Here is a 21,289-nt window from a genome sequence, read left to right on the forward strand (position 1 = left end):
GTTGGGAAAATATGAACATCGACTACATATTTTGTGATACTAAGAAAATATTGTTTGTTTGTTAGTTGTATAATATCACTGCAGTTAAATTTTGTAAAAAAAAAAAGGTTCCTATCTTTAGATATACATATTGAAATATTTATAGAGGAAGTGATATCTAAGATCTTTTCAAAGTTCTATGAGGACATGTATGTTCAATTGATCTTTAACAAGGGTGCCAAGACAATTAAATGGGAGAAAGAATAACCTTTTCAACAAATGGCGTTGGGACACCTGGATATCCATATGCCAAAGAATGAAGTTGGACTCCTACCTCGCACTGTACACAAGAATTAACTCAAAGTAGATCACAGACCTAAATGTAAGAGCTAAAACTATAAAATTCTTAGAAGAAAATACAGGAGTAAATCTCTGTGGCCTGGAGTTAGACAATGTTTTCTTAGATATGACACCAAAAGCACAAGCAACAAAAGAAAAAGAAGGATAAATTGGACTTCATCAAATCAAAGACTTTTGTGATGCACACAGTATCATCAAGTGAAAAGACAACCCATCAAATGGGAGAAAATATTCACAAATCATATCTCTGAAAAAGGACTTATATCCAGAATATAAAAAGGTTTGCAACTCAACAATAAAAAGCAAATAAAGGCAAAGCATTTGAATAGTCATTTCTCCAAAGAAAATACAAATATCCAATAAGCACATGAAAAGTTACCCAGAACCATTAGTCATTACGGAAAATATAAATCAAAACCACAATGAAGGGCTTCACTGGTGGCGCAGTGGTTGAGAGTCCACCTGCCGATGCAGGGGACGCGGGTTCGTGCCCCGGTCCGGAAGATCCCACATGCCGCGGAGCGGCTGGGCCCGTGAGCCATGGCCACTGAGCCTGCGCGTCCGGAGCCTGTGCTCCGCAACGGAAGAGGCCACAACAGTGAGAGGCCCGCGTATCGGGAAAGAAAAAAAAAAAAAATACCGACAATGGAATACCACTTCATATCCACTAGAATGGCTAAACTTAAAAAGACAGACAGTACACTTTGGCAAGGATGCAGAGAGATTGGAACTCTCATATTGGGTTGGCTAAAAAGTTCGTTCGGGTTTTTCTGTAAGATGTTAATGGAAAAATCGAAATGAACTTTTTGGCCAACCCAGTATATTTCTGGTGGTAATGTTAAATGGTGCAGTGACTTTGAAAAACAGTTCGGCAGTTCCTCAAAATGTTAAACATAGAGTTACCATCCGACTCAGCAATTCCACCACAAGGAAGGGAAGTGAAAACATATGTCCACACAAAAACTTGTACACAAATGTTCATAGCAGCATTATTCATGAGGCCAAAAAGGTGGAAATAACCCAAATGTCCATCAACTTATTAATGAATAAATAAAATGTGGTTATCCACACACTGGAATATTATTCAGCCATAAAAATAATGAAGTACTGATACATGCTGCAACGTGGGTGAATCTTGAAACTTCTGCTAAATGAGAGAAGCCAGTCACAGAAGACCACACATTTTATTATTTGTATGAAAATGTATGGAATCAACAAATTTATAGAGACAGGAAGTAGACTGGCGATTGTCTACAGATAGGAGGAGGGCTGGGGAAAGGACTGACTGCTAATGGGTAGGGGTTTCTTTTAAAGGAAAGATGAACATGTTTGAAAATTAGATCATGGTGATGGTTGCACAATATGGTGAGTATACTAAAAACACCGAAATTGTACATTTTAAATGGATGGATTTTATAGTATGTGAATTATAACTCAATAAAGCTGTTTAAAAAAAATTCTATAAGGAGGGGAAATAAACAGAAATAAGATCAGCTGTGGGCTGGTAAGTGTTAGAGCTGGGCGATGAGTACAGGGGGACTCATAATACTATTATCTCTAGTTTACATTTAGAATTTTCTGAAAGAAAAATTGGATACATTTCCTAGAATTTTCAGAGGTGCTTATCCAAATGTTTTCTGGCCTCCCCCAGTTCATGGGCTCGGAGAAGGCCATCCATCCTAGGTGGGGTGGAGTGGGTTTGTTTTACACATAACCTGAGCTGCTGCTGGCCACTTCCACCATCTTTCTACTCCATTGACCACTCTGCCCACTCACGGGCAGCTTGGCCGACCTCTGCCACAGGCTGGCCTCCGGACCAACAGTGGGCCTCTGCCGGGGCCGTGCCCCCCTCCCTGCCTCCTCCTTCAGACCACTGACCTCTTGTATGTCTTCCCTTCTACTTGTCACCACCAGCCCTGTCAGAGGGGGAACCCACAGCAGAGCAGCTGGGATCCCAGTGACCCAGCTCTTGCCTCCACCCCTCAGCCCTCTCTGTCCCCCACACAGACTCTCCCAGAGGGTGAAGCTCAGGCACAGCCTCACACATCACCTAGGCCCCCAGCCCCTCACTTCCAGACCCAGCTGCTCCCTCTGGCCTCTCTGTTAAGTATCCTCCTCCCTCGGGCTGCATCCTGTGCTCTCCGTGCTGCCAGCTGTCTTCCAGCAATCTCAGCCCAAGGAAAGATCTAAGCGGTTCTGACTCAAAGTGAAGCTGACTTACTTCCTACATGGCTCTTGAGCCCTGAACAAGTCAAGGGATTGTATGTATGTGCACATAGAGGTCCCTGGAGAGTTGCCACCAGTTAAAAAGCCCTAGAAAGGCTCTGGAACGTTCTACAACAATTAGGGGGTGGGTCCAACCACTTAGGTAGCTCTGCTTGATTTCTCACACCTGTGTGGTCCCTGACGCAGCCAAAATCCAGAGTTACACGGGTTTTGGTATGAAATACGAAGTGTGGCCTGGAGGAAAGATCAGAGGAGGAACTGAAGTCCGGCTGGGACAGCAGGGTTGGAGAGGAGGAAGGGCCACACGACAAATGGCGGAAGAAGAATTGCCAGGACTTGGTGACCAGTTGCATGTAAGGATTAAGAAGAGTTCCAGGTTGGGGGACCAGGTGAAAGGTGATGTCCTTAGCTGGGATAGAAAAGGAAAGAGGACTGGGTTCAAGTGTGATTGTTGAAATGGAATGCCTGTGAATGCCTCGGTGGGGATAGAGGGGCTTAGCTGGAAACTGAGGTCTAGAGCTGAGGTGAACCAGCAATGCTGAGGACTAGAAGCTGCAGATGTGGCGTCTACATCAGGGCTCAGAGGCCTCTCTCAGAGATAGGGTGACCGAATGGTCTGGTCCTGGTTTACACCCTCTGTCCTGGTTTATGCCTATAAACCTATCCCTGTTAGCACCTCCTGCATTCTCAAAAGTGTCCCAGTTTGGATGACAAACTGCCTTCCAGTCACAGCTCTGCTTCTTTCCCGCTGTGTGACCTTGGAGCAAAGCATTTCTGCTCTTGGAGTCTCCGTTTCTTTCCTCTGCAAAAGATGGAGATTGAACAGTGATCTGAAATGTCTCTTCCTCTGAGAAGTTGTGTTCATCTTATCTGGTGCCGTTTCTCTTGGGGTTCAGGTCACCTGATGTGGGATGTCAGTCACCTCCGAAGAGAGTGTTTGTGTGTGTGTGTTGAGGGGGGAATCTCTCTGGGGTACCGAGGCTGAGGACGAGAGTCCATGGAGCCCTTTCATCACCAGCCTATGTCTATGCTGGAGCTATCTGGCTCACAGACTGGTGGCAATCGGTAAGAAGGCGCCGGGAACTTGGAAAGTGGGGGCGGAGGGGGCGGTATTAGGCTTCGGCGACAAGCTGGGAAGGCAGTGGGATTTGCAGTTAAACCTAGCTTCAAATCAAGCTGCTACTTGACCTCTCTGAGTATGTTTGCTCATCAGTAAAATGGGGTTAATTAGGCGGCCTAGCCAGGATGCGTGAAGCTGGAGGTGATATACGTCCTAGAGGCAGCAACAGCTGCTGGGATCGCGGCGGCAGAAGCTTTGGGAAGTGAAGCAGGACCCCGAGCGGGACCGGAGGCGATTCCCGGAGGCCGGGGCACCAGCGGGCGAGGAAAGGGGGATACGAACACGCTCGGCGGGGAAGGGGAGGCCGACCCCCACCACCGACCCCGGGGATGCCGCTTCGCGTCCACGTTTTCCCTCCTGGCGCCCGCCGGGGGTCTCGGTCCCCGGCTGTCACCTGGACGCTCGGGGATGGGGCAGGCGAGCCGGGCGGGCGTAGAGGCGGGCCTTGGCGGCGTATGCGGGCGCGGGCCGGGGGGTGGGGCGAGGGGCGGGGGGCGGGGGCCGGCGCCCCGCTGGGAGGCCGGCCACGTGACGCCCGCAGCACCGGCCGGGCCGCCGGGCGGGGAGCGCCGCGGCGGCCCCAGGAGGTGGCGGCGGGCGCGGAAGCCCGGGCCGCGCGGGACTGGCCGTCGGGGCCCCGGGACGGCGGCCCCCGGGACGCCCATGCCATGGAGAAGTTGGCGGCCGGGCTGGCGGGCCTGCGCTGGAGCATGGGCGCCTTCCCGCTCGACCTCATCGTCAGCCGCTGCCGCTTGCCCACGCTTGCCTGCCTCGGGCCAGGTACCGGGGGTGTTGGGAAGGGCGACTGGGGGGCCACGGGGCCATCGGGGACTCCCCCGGGGCCGTGAGGATGCGGCTCCTGCCCTCTCGCTCCTCGGCGCGGGCCCCGCGCTGCTCCCGGAGCGCCTCCCCGGAGAGCCGGGGCCCACGAACCGAGGGGCCGCCTCCTTCTGGGCCCCACGGACGGGCACAGGGACAGAAACCTGGGACAGGGACTGGGGCCGGGCCCAGGACAGAGTTCTCCGGCCCAGCTGGAGCCGGGAGCGCGGCGGAGCCGCCAAGTCCGCCCCGTCGGTGCACCCCCTTCCCTCGCCGCCCTCAGACCCCCGCCCGGGCCGCGCCCCCCTCCATCCTTTTGTCTCCGGCCTCTCACCTCGATCCTCCCGTATCCCTTGGGCCTCGGACTCTGTCTTCCCACCGCCGCCGCCCCCCAGCCCCGCTCTGTCCCTCTTGGGACCCTTCTCGCACCCTCCTTTCGCGGCCTGGGGAGCAGCCTCCGGTCCCCGGGGGCCGGCAGACTACCTCTGGGCCTGAGTGAGCGAGTCCTTCCGCCGGGCGGGCCCCCGAGCCCCCGGACCTCCCCACATCTTGCCCCACTTCTCCTTGGGGCCCGGGGGCCCAGGCTGCACTGCTGATGCTTGCGGGCCCGAGAGGGGCGCCCGGAGGCTGCGCCGAGCAAGTGGACCGTTTGGGGGAAGAGGGGCTGCTTGGCTGGGGGAGGGGCAGGAGCCGGGGCTGGCAGCCAGGCCGGGGGTTTTGTGTGTGAGAAGAATAGGGGTTTGGCCCGCGTTGGCACACTTGCTTCCCTGAATGCTAATGGAGCCCGCGGCCACAGGCTCCTCTCCTCTCCCCTCCGCGGGGCCAGCAGCCACTCCTCCGACCCGCGGCGGCGAGGAGTGGGCACAGTGAGCGTCACCGTGTCCCAGGAGCGGGCTCGGTGAGAGCGTCTATGCCTGGGCCGTCGGGCAGGGTTGCCTGGCAGTCCAACGTCTTGTTTCCTGGATCATCGGCGTGTGATGCCGAGACTGCCCATGTCAACAGCAAGGCTGTGTGTGTCTGCGTGTGAATGGAATATGCTGGCCCTAGGTTGTGCCTGGCCACTTCCCACACATCCTCTTTGGCATCTCCCCCCCCCCCGGGGGGGCGTCCTTTTTGAGCTCCTCAATCTGGCAGGCCTCCTTTGGGCTCCCTTGACACCTCTGGCACCCTTGTCTTGTCTCCTACTGTAACCCGTTGTAATGGTCAGTTTATTGTCCTTCTACTGGGCTGCAGGCTCCTTGAGGTAGGGCATCCTGCCTAACAAAGATTATGGAAGGAGTAAATGAATGAGGGAATGAGCAACTGGTGTGATGGCCCAGTTGCCTGGTGTCTGTCTGTGACAATGGTGGCTATGGCTGTGGTCACCTTATGTGATCAAAACTGTGAGTGTGAATATGTGATCAAAAGTACGTCTTGAAGTCTTGAAGGTCCCTGTGTGCTGTGCATTTGGGAGGGGCCCCTTAGTGGGACCATGGGACTGAGTTGTGTCATTGGGGTGATAAGCAAGTCCCTATCACTGTGGCCCAGGTGGCTGTGCTGGCTCAACTGCTGGCTCAACCATGACCCATGGTTGTTGGTGTGTGTCCTGTGTGACTGTGGCCTGCATCCCTAGGAAGGGCAGCCTGGGGCTTAGGAGAGCTCTAAGAGGAGGTTACAGAGTAGGAAAGCCTCCTCTGCCTCAGGTGAGGAATTGAGGAGAAAGGCTCCCCCCTCGCCCCCCATACACAGGGTGGAAGCCAGGCCCTTCCTGCAGGTCCTGAACACATCCTCCCCTCCCCTGACCAAGTGCACACACTTCAGGGAGTCCCCAGCCATCAGAGTAAACCATTTCCCATTTGGTTGGGTGGCAGATATTAAGTTGCGTCTGAGGGGGCTGGGAAGGAGGCATCCCTCACCCCCACCCTACTCACCAGCTGCAACCAGGAGACGGCTCAAAGGCCTCCTGGAAGCTGGGCCAGCCCTTCTGCTCTCCTGGAAACTGGTGCTGGGGTTGGAGCCTCTGGGGCCCAGGCCCCTCCCGATGGCTTGGCCCCCATGCTTCCCCCAGGACTAGCCCCCATCACTCTTCTAAACCCACCCCTTTCCTCTGGCCTTCATCACTGTGTTCCAAAGACTGGGGGGGGTGAAGGGCCGAGGGAGGGCGAGCCAAGAAGCAGCTTCTCTGAGGTGGGATCAGCGGGTATCTGAGACTGTCTCCTCTCTCCTTTGAGGTCCCTTGTGTGCAGGAGACTGTCTGTGGCAGTGGGTGAAAAGAGAGCCCAAAGAGAGCCAGGAGTCAGCTCCTGTAAGCCCTGCCGTTCTCCTGACCCGAGTGACCCACATAGCTCTGGGGTTCACCATGGACGGCCCCTTCTCGGCCCTCTCTGTGCCCCACCAAGGCCCTCCTTTCCTGGCCTAGGAGCCGACTCGGGGGCTGAGAATTCTGCTGATCTCAGTTCAGGTGGTTCTGAGGCCCAGCTCAAGTGTCTGCTGCTCAGCACTCTCTCATCCTCCCTCCTGCCCACACTCCCCCTCAGCCAGTTTACTGCCCCTTCTGTGAGAACTCGGACAGCCTCCGTTCAGCGCCTCAAACTTGGCCTGTATTCTCTGTTCACATCTCTTCCCACCTCCTCCTGGGCCTAAGGGCTCCTGGAGGGCAGAGGCTGGGCTCATCCGCTGGGAGCCCCTGGCTCCCGCACAGGGCCTGGGACGGCAGGCAGTCCAATCGAATGATGAATGCAGGACGGAGGCTGGGCCGGTTGCTGGGGCCCCATCGGGAGCCTGAGCCCTGAGAGAGGGGGCCTGATTCAGCCCCGAGGTCACAGTTGGCAGCCTGCCTGTCCCTTGAGCGCTGCTGATCTGGACAGGGATCGTGGGGAGCTGTCCCCGGTGGAGTCTCGGTGAGGAGGTAGGAGGTCACCCTGCCTATTCTTTCTGCCCCTCCTAATGTTCTCTTTTCTGTCCTTCCTCCTCTATCCTCCTTTCCCCTCTCAGGGGAGTATGCCGAGGGCGTCAGTGAGCGAGACATCCTGCTCATTCACTCCTGCCGCCAGTGGACAACGGTGACAGCCCACACCCTGGAGGAGGGTCACTATGTCATCGGGCCCAAGATTGACATCCCCCTGCAGTACCCAGGTGTGCCCAGCCAGGGACAGATGGCACAGAGCCGGTGGGAGGTGTAGGCAGGGGGGTAGGGGTGGGGAGGTCTTGGAGGAAACTTGGTGACTGGCTTTCCCTTAGAGCCACAGGGGTGAGCGAGGTCATGGCTGGCAGGGTGGTGATTAGGGTTAGGGTTAGAGTTAGGGCTCAGTGGTTTCCATACTCTTTTGTGGAGCCCTGGGTTTCTGGTTGCAAACCTTTGATTCCCATTTTGTTTTAAAATAGATTTGAAACTTATGTTAAAAAAAAAGTACCCACACCCTCAAACTGCCACAGATCAAACCTTAACCCTGACTAGAGACCTTCAGTGTGTACCATTACACACAGGTGGTACCTCTGCCTCATTAACACTTTTTGCACAGACCCTCAAAGGGAGTATCTCCTGCTAGGATCCTCTCAGTACTGTGCAACCAATAGACTTCAAAAACAAAGGGATGCTCAGGCTGATTATGTGGCTGCATCTGCCTGCTCTAATCCTGTTTTTCCCAATTTTTGTGTTAAACTTATTGTTTTCACTGATTGACTTAAGTGAATGTTAAAATTTTAGGCTTTTAAATAAGATTCTGCAGTGAATTTCTGCTTTTATCTGTTATATATATGATGCTGATGTCCTACAGATTTTTTTTGAAGAAAGGATTCTGCTGCTGAAAAAAGAAAGTACAGCCCCTTCGTTTTACACACAATGAAACAGAGGGCCTAAGAAGGGAAGTGACTTGCCCAGGGTCACACAGCTAGTAAGCAGCAGAGCAAGGGCTAGCACCCAGGTATCTTGACTCCTGGGCTCTTGCCTGCTGCCACATCAGGAATGCAGGGTTGTTGTCCCCTGTGTGGGAGGGATGTGAGTCTGGTGGCCCCATCCCAGAGATGCCCCCATGTGAGCCCAGGATCCCACAGCTCCTGCACATTAAACACGTGCTGCGTTTCAGACACTGGGCAGAGCGTTGTTGTCATTGCATCCTCACAGCAACCCCGTGAGGAAGTTTTATCAAGCTCCAGGAGTTAGTAGTTAGCCCAGTTCTGTGTTTATCTGCTGCCCACCCCCCAACAAAGGTTGGAATACTTTGAGCTGGGAAGGCTCACAGTCCCTTCCTCACAGGTATGCTGTTCCCCTTCTGGCGCTGCCTGGGTCTCCCCGGAGTCAGTGGGACAGGACTAAACCCTTTACGGGGCTTCTGCTCTTTACAGCGCCCTGTGCACCTTGTACTCCTGTAGCCCCACAGCCCATTTTAAACATGAGGAAACTGTCTCAAGTGTCTTTCTGACCTGGCCTGGAGCCCTTGGGGAGGCCTGCCCAAGCTAGAAACTTCCCAGCCTGGGTATCTGGCCTTGGTCCAGGGAGAGGTCCCAGGTCTTCGATAAAAAAAGCAAAGATTGGGGGACTTCCCTGGCGGTCCAGTGGTGAAGACTCGGCACTTGCACTGCTGGGGGCACAGGTTCGATGCAAAAAAAAAAAAAAGGAAAGATTGGAAAAAGCCTTCACTGACAGAAATGTGACTTACTGCGCCATTTCGGTTGTGTCATTAAAAATCCGGGAAACCAAGGTACAGAGCCTCCTGGGGAACTCTGCGTTCACGGGGCTCCTGGCCCTTTCCCCCCATCTCTTTCGGTGCCCTTGTGTAAGGCGGGTGACAGCTGGCCTGCCGAGGTGTCGCATCCCCAGCTCCATCTTTCCAGTGGGCCGCTCGGGCCCCGCCTGGATGGGGGCTGGGTGGCCGAGGCCCCCCTAGGAGGGGGAGGGGCTGGGCCGCCGGCGGGTTAATGAGGAAGCTCTGAGTGCACAGCTCCGAGCTGGTTCCTCCTAATGAATTAATAATTGCGCGGGCAGGCGGGCGGGGCGGACCGCTGAGAGAGCCGCGGGAGGCGGTGGAGGGAGAGGGGAGGAGGGCTCAGGGCGATGCCCTGCAGCGAGTGGCGTGGGGGCCGCTGCTGGAGAGCCGGGCTCCAGGCCAAGGCCCACCGCCCGGGGAGGCGGGGAGACCGGACTCCTCCGGGACGACCCCCCACCCCACCCCGCCCGCTCCCCGCCTTGCCCTCTGCGCGGTGCCTCTCCCCGCGCGGGCCGCGGACCCTGCGGAGCACCGGGCAGATGCGTCCCTTGAGCCAAGTAGTATGCTTCCACTTTACAGGTGGGAAAACAGAAGCCCATGGGGATTAAATAATTTGCGCAAGGCCACACAGGTGGTAGGTGGCAGAGCTGGGATTCAGCCAGGTCTGTGCATTTACCCACCATTCTTTATGGAGCGTCTGTTATGGGTCAGGTGCTGGCAGGGAGGGGTGAGAAACAAGACCCTGCTTCAGGCTGGAAGGGACGGTCGGGGCTGCGTAAACGTGCTCTGGGACTCACGGACAGGGAGGAGGGGCAGGCCAGGGTGCGGCAGGTCCCTAGAGCCGCAGGGGACCTCGGGTCTTTTGTAGGGGGAGGCAGGAGAGGAAGCTGCCCCCAGTGGCGCTGCAGAGGGAGGAAAAGGCTTCCAGGGGCCAGAGCATCACTCCCGGGAGGTCTACCTTCCTTCCTCCCGGCAGCGATGACCGGTGCTGGGCTCAGGCTGCGGCGGAGGGGGTGGTGCCGGCTACCATGGTTACATCGATCTTCCTTGCCACATCCTCCCCCACCCCCCGCTCTAGCCCTGACTTGGCTCCAGCTCTCCCCACAGGGGGCAGTGGGCACTTCTCCCTGCCTGGCTGCTTGGAGTTGGGGGGTTTGTGTGTGGGTACTGGGGAGGCGACTGGGTGAGGGATGGGGGCTACTTTTCTTGGATGGTAGCAGACCTGTGACTCCTGCTTTCTGACCTGCAGATCACTGTTCCTCGCTAGGTCCCCTCCCCAGCTTATCCCTGCTGCCCTCGAGGGCTGTGGCTCATCCGAGGCCTCTTCCTACCAGGGTCTCAGAGTGGCTGGGGAAGGATGGAGGATGGGACGTGGGGTCTGTTCCCTCCAGCTTTCTCCTGGGCATTTCCCCCTCTCTTTCTGGGTTGTCACTTTTCCTGCTCATAGGTGTTGATGCTGCAGGCTCTGCCGCTGGCCCTCTGCTCTTCATACTCTGCATTAGGGAGTGGATGTCTCAATCCCGGTTTCTGGTGGGCTTTGGGGGCTTCAAGAACCGCCCCCCTGTACTATATACAAAATGCTTTTTTGTGTGTTCCTGCTAGGGTTACACTGTGGGATTTCTCTGGGAAGAGGGTCCCCAAAGGGTCAAGATCCTCTGTTCTTCCTCTTTCCTGAGCTATCTTGCCTGCCCCACAGCTGACGCTGCTTCCTGTGGGCTGGTGACCTTCTGTCTGTTACTTCTGACTAGGCATCCTCAAGCGCTGCACCCACACGCTCGCCTGCCCTAGGAACACCCCCTGCAGGGCCTCACTTGGCCTCCCCAGTTTGGCCGGTGCTCCACAACTCGTTCCTTCCAGGGTCTCAGTTTTGGTTAACAGCTCTGCCGTCTCCATTTCTGACCAGGCTGGTGACCCGAGTCCCTTCCTCCACCACCTACTCATCAGTCTGATGAGTTCCTCACCACAGTCCGAGGAGGCTCCCTACCTTGAAAGTACCTCTTGGTCTGCTCATTTTTGTTATTCCCTCAGTTGCTGCCCTGGCTCTTTTCCAGAACTCGTTACTGAGTTATTTACCTGAATGGTGTCCCTGTTATCTTTATAGAGTAAAACTTTGATCTTGGTCTTCCCTTGCTCAGAACACTCCAGGGGGTTTCATTCTTACGGAATAAAGTCCTACCATATGGCATTCAGAGCCTTTCATAACCCAGTTGCTGTCTGCTTCACCCCTGTCATCACCCCCCCTCAAGTCCTACCCTCCAGGCACTCACCACTTTGGGCAGGCAGTCTGCTTCCGTGACTCTGTGTCTTTGCTCATGCTATTTCTTCCATGTGGAATGTCCATTCTGTAAAACTCTTTTCATTCTTATGATGCCCTCAGACTGCCAGGTAGATTTCCCCCAACTCAGCGGTCTTCTCACTCTTTTGTCATGAGTCTGGTGTAGCATTTGTCACGTCCTGCCATCACACACTATATCTGGATTTCCTTGGGGGCAGACTATCTTACCCAGTGTGTACCCCCTGTCGGGGCAAGGCTAGTGTCTGGCACATAGTGGGTGCTCCGCAAATGTTTGTGGAATGAATAAATGAATGGACTATGACTGCAGCAGCCACCAGAGACATTACAGAAGCTAGAGCCACCTTGTCTTCTCTCAGCTTGTACAAGACTCTCTTCCTTTTGTGTAAGGGCTAAGAAGAGGCCATCTGTCCAGATGCCAGCATGGTTCACAGCCTGTCTTTGTGCTCACATAGGTGGGCACATAAAAGATGTGTGGCCAGTGAGGTTAGACAGTTTACACAGAGGGGTGTCAGCTTTACGGATTACCATCATTCTTTAAAGTCTGTGTCTGCTGGGGGCATCTGCTGAGCCAGCCAAAACATAGCCCTGGACTGCAGGTTGGGAAGACCTCATCCGAGGGAGGAGGCTTTGCTGGGCTCAGATCGGAGGCCTCTGGGACAGTGGGGCTGGAGATTGGATCAGAGGAGGATTTGGGAACAGATTAGGAGTCAGAGTTGCTCTCCCTGGATCTCCAAAGACTGGGGCTGGGCCCCTCGTCTGCCCATTGCATCGGTGTGGGTTAGCAATCCACCGCAGATACGTAGAATGCCAGATCCAGGTGGGGCCCAAGAGCATCTGCTCCAGCCTCCTCAGCTGAGGACTCAAGCCCCAGAGAAGGGAAGGGATTTGTCTAGGGTCATAGCAAATCAGAGTGGGGCTGGGACCAAGCTAGGAATCAGCACCCCCAATGCCACACTAACGCTTGGTCCGAGGATAGCTCTGTGTCCAAGTGTTTGGGTGCCAGTTTGCACTTGGGTTTCTCTGGGCAGGCGGCTGCTAGCCTTATCACACACCCACAAGCTGTCCACTGGGTGAGGGCTGGGCTCTAGTTGCTAGGAATCTGTGCTCACCTCCCTGGTGAGGCTTGAATCAGCTGACCAGCTCCTTCCACTAGTGCAAACCTGCCCTTCTGACCACCTGAGTTCCAGAGAGGCTGGCTGAGATGAGGGGAACAAGAAGCGGGGACAGTGGGGCCTCTCCGGATGCAGGCTAGGCTCCCAGCAGCAGGCCCACCCTAGCAGCAGCCTACATTCCTTCCTGTGCAGGGAAGTTCAAGCTCCTGGAGCAGGCCCGGGATGTTCGGGAGCCAGTGAGGTACTTCAGCAGCGTGGAGGAGGTGGCCAGCGTCTTCCCCGATCGCATATTTGTGATGGAAGCCATCACCTTCAGTGTCAAGGTTAGTCCTTTCTGCACCAGGCACGGTGCCCCCAGGTTTCCATTATCCTCAGGGGCAAGCCTGACCCTGGCTGGAGGGAGGCCTTTGAGCTCCAAGAGGTAAAAGTGTCACAGTGTGGCTTCTGACAGCCCCCTGAAAGCCTCTGGCTAGGTGTATGAACTTCCTGGAGCTTCCTGCAGAAGGTGGGGAAGCAGGAAGTGTGTGTGGAGGGTCATGGCCTGACCGGGCAGTCTTTCAGGGCAGCCATCCTCTCAGCCACTGGTGGTGGTAGTGTAGCTGTGGGGCACATAGTGCACACGGCCCCCCACTTACGTACAGGCGGTTCTTGCCTGTTTATAAACCTCTGCTTATCCATCAATTCATTTCTCTTCAGAGTAGTCTTGTTGAACAGGTGGAGGATTGTTATCGCCCTAATTGTAAAAAATGATAACAAAAGTTGCCAGATACTGAGTATTTTCAAAGTATTTCATTGTACATATAGTCTATTTAATTCTTACAGCAATTCTTCCAAGTAAGAGTAACTAAGGTCCCCGAGAGGTAACTCACTGAAGGCTGCACAGCCACCATGTGGCCCCTCCAGGATGGAATGTCCTCAGTCAACTGCTCTTGATCTGGTCTTAGCCCTGGGAAAGGCCCAAGAGGAGCGCTGTCCTCCTGGGTCCTGTCCCGGTGGCTTTCCTGGGGCCCTGGCTAAGGCCTCCTGCCGTTTCTGGGATCCCCAGGTGGTGTCAGGCGAGTTCAGCGAGGACAGCGAGGTGTACAACTTCACGCTGCACGCCGGCGACGAGCTCACTCTCATGGGCCAGGCGGAGATCCTGTGCGCCAAGACCACCAAGGAGCGCTCACGCTTCACCACCCTGCTGCGCAAGCTGGGCCGGGCCGGGGCGCTGGCCGGGGTGGGCGGCGGCGGCGGCGGCGGCGGCCCGGGGGGCACGGGGGCCGCGGGTGGCAGCGGGGGCGCCAGGCCCATCAAAGGCAAGATGCCCTGCCTCATCTGCATGAACCACCGCACCAATGAGAGCCTGAGCCTGCCCTTCCAGTGCCAGGGCCGCTTCAGCACGCGCAGCCCGCTGGAGCTGCAGATGCAGGAGGGCGAGCACACGGTGCGCGCCATCATCGAGCGCGTGCGGCTCCCGGTGAACGTGCTGGTGCCCAGCCGGCCGCCGCGCAACCCCTACGACCTACACCCAGTGCGGGAGGGCCACTGCTACAAGCTGGTCAGCATCATCTCCAAGACGGTGGTGCTGGGGCTGGCGCTGCGCCGCGAGGGCCCGGCGCCGCTGCACTTCCTGCTGCTCACCGACACGCCCCGCTTCGCGCTACCGCAGGGCCTGCTGGCCGGGGACCCGCGTGTCGAGCGCCTGGTGCGCGACAGCGCCTCCTACTGCCGCGAGCGCTTCGACCCCGACGAGTACTCGACCGCCGTGCGCGAAGCGCCCGCCGAGCTGGCCGAAGACTGCGCCAGCCCGCGCCGCGCGCGCCTCTGCCTGCCCGCGCCCCCGCGCGCCCTCCGGCCCGCCCGCGCCCCCGCCTCCGGCCCCGGCCCGCCCGGCGACGGCGACCAGGAGGAGTACGTGAGTCCCGACTGGGCCGGCGCGCCCGAGCCCGCAGCGCCACCCGCCGAGATCCCCTACGAGGAGCTGTGGACGCACCAGGCGGCTGAAGGCTTCGCCGAGGGCAGGACCCGGCCGCTCCCGGGGCCCGACCTCATCTCCTTCGGGGCCGCCGGGCCGCCCCGCCTGGAGCCCGAGGCGGCCCCGCCTCCAGTGCCTCCCAAATCCGAGGCGGTGAGTGGACGCGGTGGAGGCGAGGAGGGGGGGAGGCCGGGCTCTGAGCTCTGTGGGCCCCATCCTCCAGGGAGGTGGCCAGCCAGGGGTCAGGGTTTGGGCTTGAAAAGCTCGTTCTCCTGGGCCCCAGCCTTGGCATCTCGGTCTCCAGCCCCCCGGAGTGTGTGACAGAGGGTGGCCGAGGTGGGGAAAGGGGAGAAAACAAGGAGGAAAGAAACGCAGGAGCATTTGTAGGAAGGGATACCAGGGACGGTGGCAGGGGAGTTGTGGGGACGAAGATGCCAGCAGGTCGCCAGCCTCAGAGAATTGGGGATGAGCCCAGAACAGTGTTACCCAGAAGGTTCCACAGAACAAGGAGTCCTTTAAGTTGTCCAGTGTAAAGAAGGTTCTATGGTGACGTAAGTTTAGAAAATGTAGTCTGTGATGCCCAGCCTTCCCCCTCCTCACTTTGGAGCCGCAGAGTATTGGTATAATAAAGGCTCTGAGAAGTTCTGCACGAAGGAAGCCCGTTTATCTGTGTTTAACACAGAATTTTCCAACCGAGCTTGTCCACAGACTATGGACAACACCTATGAGCATCCCATGGAGCCCACTTTTGAGTGTCTGACCCGTGAGGCAGGGAGCCAGATGGCAGGTACTCTTCCTTCCCTTTCTTCTCCTCACTACACGTTTTTCTTCTTATTTCTCTCCTTTTCCCTGAGGAGGGAATATGTCTACTTAACTGATTGTTTATCTACTTCTCTATTTTTTCTTACATTCAAGGTGGATTTCCAAGGCCACAGGAGACAGTGTGTGTGTTGTCGGCTCTCGATGAGCAAAACGGGCTGGAGAGACGAGAAGGGGTGGGTGGGTGGGTGAGGAGCTGGGGTGTAAGGCAAGGCAGGCTCTTGGCAAAGTGGGGCAGTGTCAGTGCCAGATGCCGCCCTGGCCCAGCTGCCTGGGGGCCGGGGGTGGCGTCATGGCCCTGTGCTTGCAGGTGAAGGAGGAATGCCGCCTGCTCAATGCCCCTCCTGTGCCCCCCCGAGGTGGCAGTGCCAATGGCCGGCTCTCGGGCAGTCCTCCGGTGCCCCCACGCTTCCCCAAGCTGCAGCCTGTCCACTCCCCCAGCTCCAGCCTCTCCTACTACTCCTCTGGCCTCCAGGATGGGTGAGCCACTTCTTTGTCTTGGTCCTGGGCCTCCTCAGGTAGATTGAAGCAGGGGAGGGTGGGGAGGGGAGCCAGTGCTGAGGAAGAGGAAGTCTTCAGGACCGGGGTTCAGAGGTTCTGAGCAGCACCTGAGGGAGGGGGCCCTGGGGTCCGGGCTTCCTGCTTCAGTTCGCTCCTCTCCTAAACGATGACAGTCGGTTGGGAGTGTTGCTCTGTTTCCCTCCAGAGTGGGCTCTGCCACGGGGTGGAGTGCTGCTTGCTATTGAAAATTTTCTATGTAATTCAGTTTAGTTTAATTTTTCCTGGGGAGGGGGGTGCCGGGAGAAAGAATTGGGCAATCTTCGAGGGCCGCAGGCCTCGGGGGCTGGGGCGTGGGCCAGCACTGCTGAGATCGAAGCAGCGGCCTCTGGGACCTGGTGGAGCAGTGGTTCGCTGTGTCGTGCGTGTGTGTGTGTGTGTGTGTGTGTGTGTGTGTGTGTGTGTGTGGCCCTGTCGCGTTTCCCTCTTGCTGTGCTTACCCTTCCATCTGTGTCTGTCTCTTTGCCCACAGGGCGGGCTCCCGCAGTGGCAGTGGCTCTCCGTCACCGGATACCTACTCCCTCTATTGCTACCCATGCACCTGGGGAGACTGCAAGGTGGGCGAGTCCCCCAGCCGCCCACGCCCGGGACCCCTGCCCTCGACTACGCAGCCCAGCCAGGCCTCCCGGGCCCTTGTAGAGCCCCTGAGCAGTGGAGCTGCTTCTCTCTGGGGGGCCGACACCCCGGTCAAGACCTACCACAGCTGCCCGCCTCCATTCAAGCCCTCCCACCCCCAGAAACGCTTCGCTCCCCTTGGAGCTCTGAACCCCTTTTCCGGGCCTGCCTACCCCCCAGGCCCTTCAGCCGCCTCCTCTTCTGGGCCCACAGCCAGCTCAGGTCCTCTGGCTACCTCCAGCCCCGCTCATTCCCCAGGCCCGGGCCCTCCAGGCCAGGCCTGTTCGGCGGCTGCCTCCTCCTGCTGTCCCACCTCCTCCTCCTCTTCCTCTGAGCGGCAGACGCCTGCCCTGGAGCCCTCTGATCCCTTTGAGCTGGGCCGGGGCAGTTCTCCAGAGCCGGAGCTGCTGCGCTGTCAGGAGCCCAGAGCTGTGAGGGCTCCTGGGCCTGGGCCTGGCCTTCTGCCACTTGGACCCCCCAAGGCCTTTGAGCCTGAAGGTTTGGTGCTGCGGCAGGTCCCTGCCCCCCTGTCCCCCGTGGCCCTGCAGGGGCCCGAAGCAGGCAGAGCACGACTCCTTCTCACCCAGGGGCGCCTGGAAGGGCCTCCGGCCAGTCCCCGGGATGGGGCCACAGGCTGGGGCGGCCGGGATGCCTCCTCCTGGCAGCCCCCCGCTGACCTGTCTGCACTCTCCCTGGAGGAGGTCTCGCGAAGCCTGCGTTTCATCGGGCTCTCGGAGGACGTGGTGAGCTTCTTTGCCCGAGAGCGCATTGACGGCAGCATCTTCGTGCAGCTCAGTGAGGACATCTTGGCAGATGACTTTCACCTCACCAAGCTGCAGGTCAAGAAGATCATGCAGTTCATCAAAGGCTGGCGGCCCAAGATCTGACTTTCCCGCTCGGGGCTGCACAACTGGAATTTTGGCCCGGAGGCCCCGGGGGACCAGCCCTGGGTCTGCAGGGTGACGGCACCCCCAGAGGCGGGGCCTGCCTGCAGGAAGGATCTGTGCCAAGACTGAGGCTGCTAAGCAGCCGCGGAGAGTGAATCCAGGGGAGACACACCTGGAAACGGGGTCCTCTGGGCCAGAGCCCCGCATGCATCTTGCCTTTCAGTGTGCAGAGTACGCGGGGAAGGGGCTGGAGGCGCCGGTGCACACCCGGGCCTGGTGACACATTGCTGCGATTCCCACGGGGGTTCAAAAGCGGGCCTTCATGGTGACCTAACAGCCCCCTCCGTCCCGCTGCAGAGCTCCGCTGATAGCTCGTACTTCATAGCTTGTAGGTGCAGGCTGGAGACAAGGGAAGATGGTCCATGATCTAAGCACAGATTCCCCAAGTGCCCGCTCTCCTTTGTGCTCTGTGGGCTTTTGGCCTAGCTGCCCCAGAGTCGGGGTGCCTATTTCTGTATCTCGGGGATGCCCTCCTTTCCCCTCTGCTCCACTGTGTGTTGGGCCCCTGGCCCTGAACACAGGTGTATCAAGTACAGGCCTGTGCCACCACACCTGAGAGGCTCCACCTGTGGGCTCTGGTTCTTGGGTGATGGCTTTGGAAGAGCCCAGCTCTGCTCTCGACCTGCTTATCTAGTTAGGGAGGCAGATGCTCCCCCACGTCTCCAGTGCACTGGCTTCTGACGCGAGCTCACTGCAACTAGACCTGCATCCTGCCTGTTGGGTCCAGTCCACGAAGACTCTGTGCAAGAGCAGGTGGATTGAGGGCAGCTGCTCCCTGATTCTTGAGGCAAGTGGCCTTCCATCACTCCCATCGGTCTCCTGCCCCATCACCTGACCCTGGCAAACACATGGTGTCCCTTCCTGGCTTTCTGTCACTGGCACAGGTGGGATGGGGAGGAAAGAGAAAGCACGATGGCTTGGGAAAACCTGCTTTTTTCCTCCTGGAGCTCAGTCCTCTCGCACCTGTTCACCTGCTTCAAAGCAGGTCTTTGCGCCCTGTATCTCGAGCACGGTGATCTGCCAGCAGCCAGAGCAGGTTGGCTGTCGTGTCCGACCACCCAGCCCCCATGCTCGTCCCCGTCTCACCTACCAGAAGCACACTAATCCTCCTAGCGTCAGGCCCAGGGGTTATCAGCCTTTTCGTCTGCCTTACCGAGATACTTATCTCCTCTGTTTTTCTATCTTAAGAGGAGCGAAGCCGGGCTGCTGCTCATCCCAAGCAGGCTGCCTCAGTGCTGAGGGAAGGGGAGTCAGGAAGTAGAGCACAGAAACTGGGATGCTGAGACGTTGGGTTTCCTTGCCAATCACTCAGTGAATCCTCAAGGGCTAGTGAAATAAATGCTAGACCACTGAAGAGTAGTGCAGGTGGAATTCTGGGCGTCAATTGTGTTCTTTCAGAGGGCCGTGGGGACCGACTGGCACAATGTATGTGCCCGCGGGCAGGAGAGGACTTCAGAAACGCTGTGTGTACACGGCCCACTTGTTCCTCAGAGGCAGCTGGTGGAGTGGCCCTCATTCCCTTCTGAAAAGCCCTCACCAGCCCCTCAACTACAAGAACCCTCAATTCCCACTGATGTTTCAACATAATTCACACCTACCTAGTGCTGCTAAGTGGAAAGGTCGTACTTCAAAGCTCCAAGCCACTACCCAGGTTTAACTTCCTGCCCTGTCCAAATACCTGCCTTGAGGCTGCTCACACACCCCCACCCCCAGCCCCCAGCCCCCAGAAGCCTGTTAATGGCCTTGGTGTAGAGGATCAGTTCTCTACCTTCTATGGGTCACCTGAAAACTCCCAACTCGGAGATGCCTTGGTTTTAGAGTCTGGCTTCCTAGCAACCAACTGTTGAGTGTTGAGCAGAACTGGAGCTGAGCTTCCCGCCTGCCAGAGTCCATAGCAGAGCCATCCAGGGGGATATCTGAAGTACTCACAGCTGGAGCAGAGGCAGGAGGAACTGGTGACATCTCAAAGATGAGACTGCGCGCTGTGATGGGACTTGAATTATGATTCTGCACGCACACGGTGTGGATCCTTCTGCCAGGCCCAGTGAGGAGCCCAAAGCTGTTTACCTGGACTGGGCAATGCTTCTGCCAGAACACAAGTGTAGGAACTTTCCACACAGAGGACAGGGGGAGGGGAAGAGTGGAGGCTCTAGCAGAGGGGAGGTGGCGGTGGGTCACACGGGATGCGTGTCATCACTGTGCAGGCATCGTCCACCTTCTGTGCTCTGGGGCGGCCAAGACATGCAGGATACGCTGGCCAGGAAAACGTCACCTCCTCTGCTTAATGCCAACGTTCCGCAAACATCCTGAGGTGCGCACATGAATGAGTCACACCAAGGAAAGAACTGGGTAAAACTGTGCAGCGGAAAGGAGTCTTATATGCTGGCCCTCCACACCTCTCCCCCTGTTCTGCTTAGCCGGGCCTCTTCCCCACTGTAAGCAGAAGCCCAGCCAAAGCATTTAAATACAGCTGGTTTAAAAGGCTTTAGGCTCATAAAATCCCACTTTCCATCAATGCAGTTTCTCTCTTAAGGTGCTGCCCCGGTACATTCCTACCCCGCAGCACAGGGCTTTATTCCAGCTCACCCCTTGAGGAAAGGGGGTTAAACCACAAGGGCAAAGACAGAAGAGAAAGCAGTAGGCAGGCAGAGAAGCTGATAAAGTGATTTTTATCGTTAAGTATTTGGCTGGGTGCAGAACTGCCCTCACCACCGCTGGCCACCACTGGTCTCCCGGGAGGAACAGGCAGCAAGGATGGCTCCAGAGACGCTGCTCCTCGGGGCCTCGGGGCTCACAAATCCGTGTGCACAGAGGGTTCCACCTTCCAACGTGAAGTACAAACTGCTTCACAGCCAGACTTCCCTGGGAGGGAGAGATGCTCACAGCTGAAGGCACGTTAATCGAGGCGCACACCCAACGCCAGAATCTGTTTTCCTCTGGTTACTCTGATAAACCTAGATGCCACTCTGTCGAGAACCAGCGCTGCCGCGGTTGGCGTTAGTGGGCGAGTGAGCAGGGTTCAGGGCCTGCTCACTGGTAGAACTTCTTGTTAGGGCTGCTGGCGTGGTCCACAAGCAGCTGGCACGGGGTGAACTGTTTTCCATAGGCAGCCTCGTACTTCCGGAGCCGGTCCACTATCTTCTGAGCACCATACAGATCCACAAAGCGGAAGGGCCCTAAAAGGAGAAATAGGACGTTGTTCAAGGAGAAGTGAAACGAGCTCCGGGATGAAGCGAGCTACCTTCCTGACTTGCAAGACCGACCTCCAAGACTGGGGGGGAAGCCAAGCCCGAAGACGGCGCCGATGTCTCCCTCTGTAGGCGAGGCCAAGACCCCTTCCTGCAGGCACAGGACAGCCTCATTCACAAATCTGGTCACCAGGCGGTACTGGATGTCTTCGTCCGAGGAGCTGCCAACAGGGAGAGACATTCAGGGAGGGGCAGGGTAAGAGGGGAGGACGCAGGCGCCCCGGTGCAGAATGGGAGTGAGGGCTGGTGCTGCTGGAGCTCCGGGCCAGCCCTTGTGAACCTCCAATGCTAGAGAAGGTGCTGCCCTTGGAAGAAGACAGCAGAGGGCTACCTGCACTAATTAACCCGAAGCCGGGCACTGAGAACAGGGTCTGGCGGGGTAGACGGCATCTCTTGACATCAGCAGCTGCTGATTACAAACGATAACAAACAGCGCGGAGGGAGAGCAGGCCTAGGAGAACCGTGTTTCTAGTTGCTCTCTGGGACCCTCAGAGGGAAGGCTTCCCAAGGGGTCTTCCCAAGGCTGGGCTGCAGTCCTTACCCTGAGG

General features: G+C 57.2%; 2 protein-coding genes across 2 annotated transcripts in view; one reads left to right on the forward strand and one right to left on the reverse strand.

Moving 5' to 3' along the window:
• Positions 1-4,353: 4,353 nt before the first annotated feature.
• GAREM2 (GRB2 associated regulator of MAPK1 subtype 2) lies at positions 4,354-17,433 on the forward strand (the record flags this gene model as incomplete). Its single annotated transcript, XM_082852169.1, has 6 exons — positions 4,354-4,465; positions 7,478-7,618; positions 12,790-12,920; positions 13,643-14,707; positions 15,684-15,853; positions 16,404-17,433. The coding sequence occupies 6 exons, from the start codon at positions 4,354-4,356 to the stop codon at positions 17,431-17,433; spliced, it is 2,649 nt and encodes an 882-aa protein (XP_082708295.1).
• Positions 17,434-20,143: 2,710 nt separating this feature from the next.
• HADHA (hydroxyacyl-CoA dehydrogenase trifunctional multienzyme complex subunit alpha) overlaps positions 20,144-21,289 on the reverse strand; it is a 54,306-nt gene continuing 53,160 nt past the window's right edge. Inside the window, exons 19-20 of the mRNA XM_082852170.1 lie at positions 20,757-20,902; positions 20,144-20,669 (exon numbers count right to left, since the gene is read on the reverse strand). Coding sequence (XP_082708296.1) covers positions 20,524-20,669; positions 20,757-20,902 — 292 coding nt within the window. The 3' untranslated portion in view covers positions 20,144-20,523. The remainder of the gene's footprint in view (positions 20,670-20,756; positions 20,903-21,289) is intronic.

The sequence above is a fragment of the Leucopleurus acutus genome (genome assembly GCF_964270905.1).
Source record: "Leucopleurus acutus genome assembly, chromosome: 12".
Classification (NCBI taxonomy): Eukaryota; Metazoa; Chordata; class Mammalia; order Artiodactyla; family Delphinidae; genus Leucopleurus; species Leucopleurus acutus.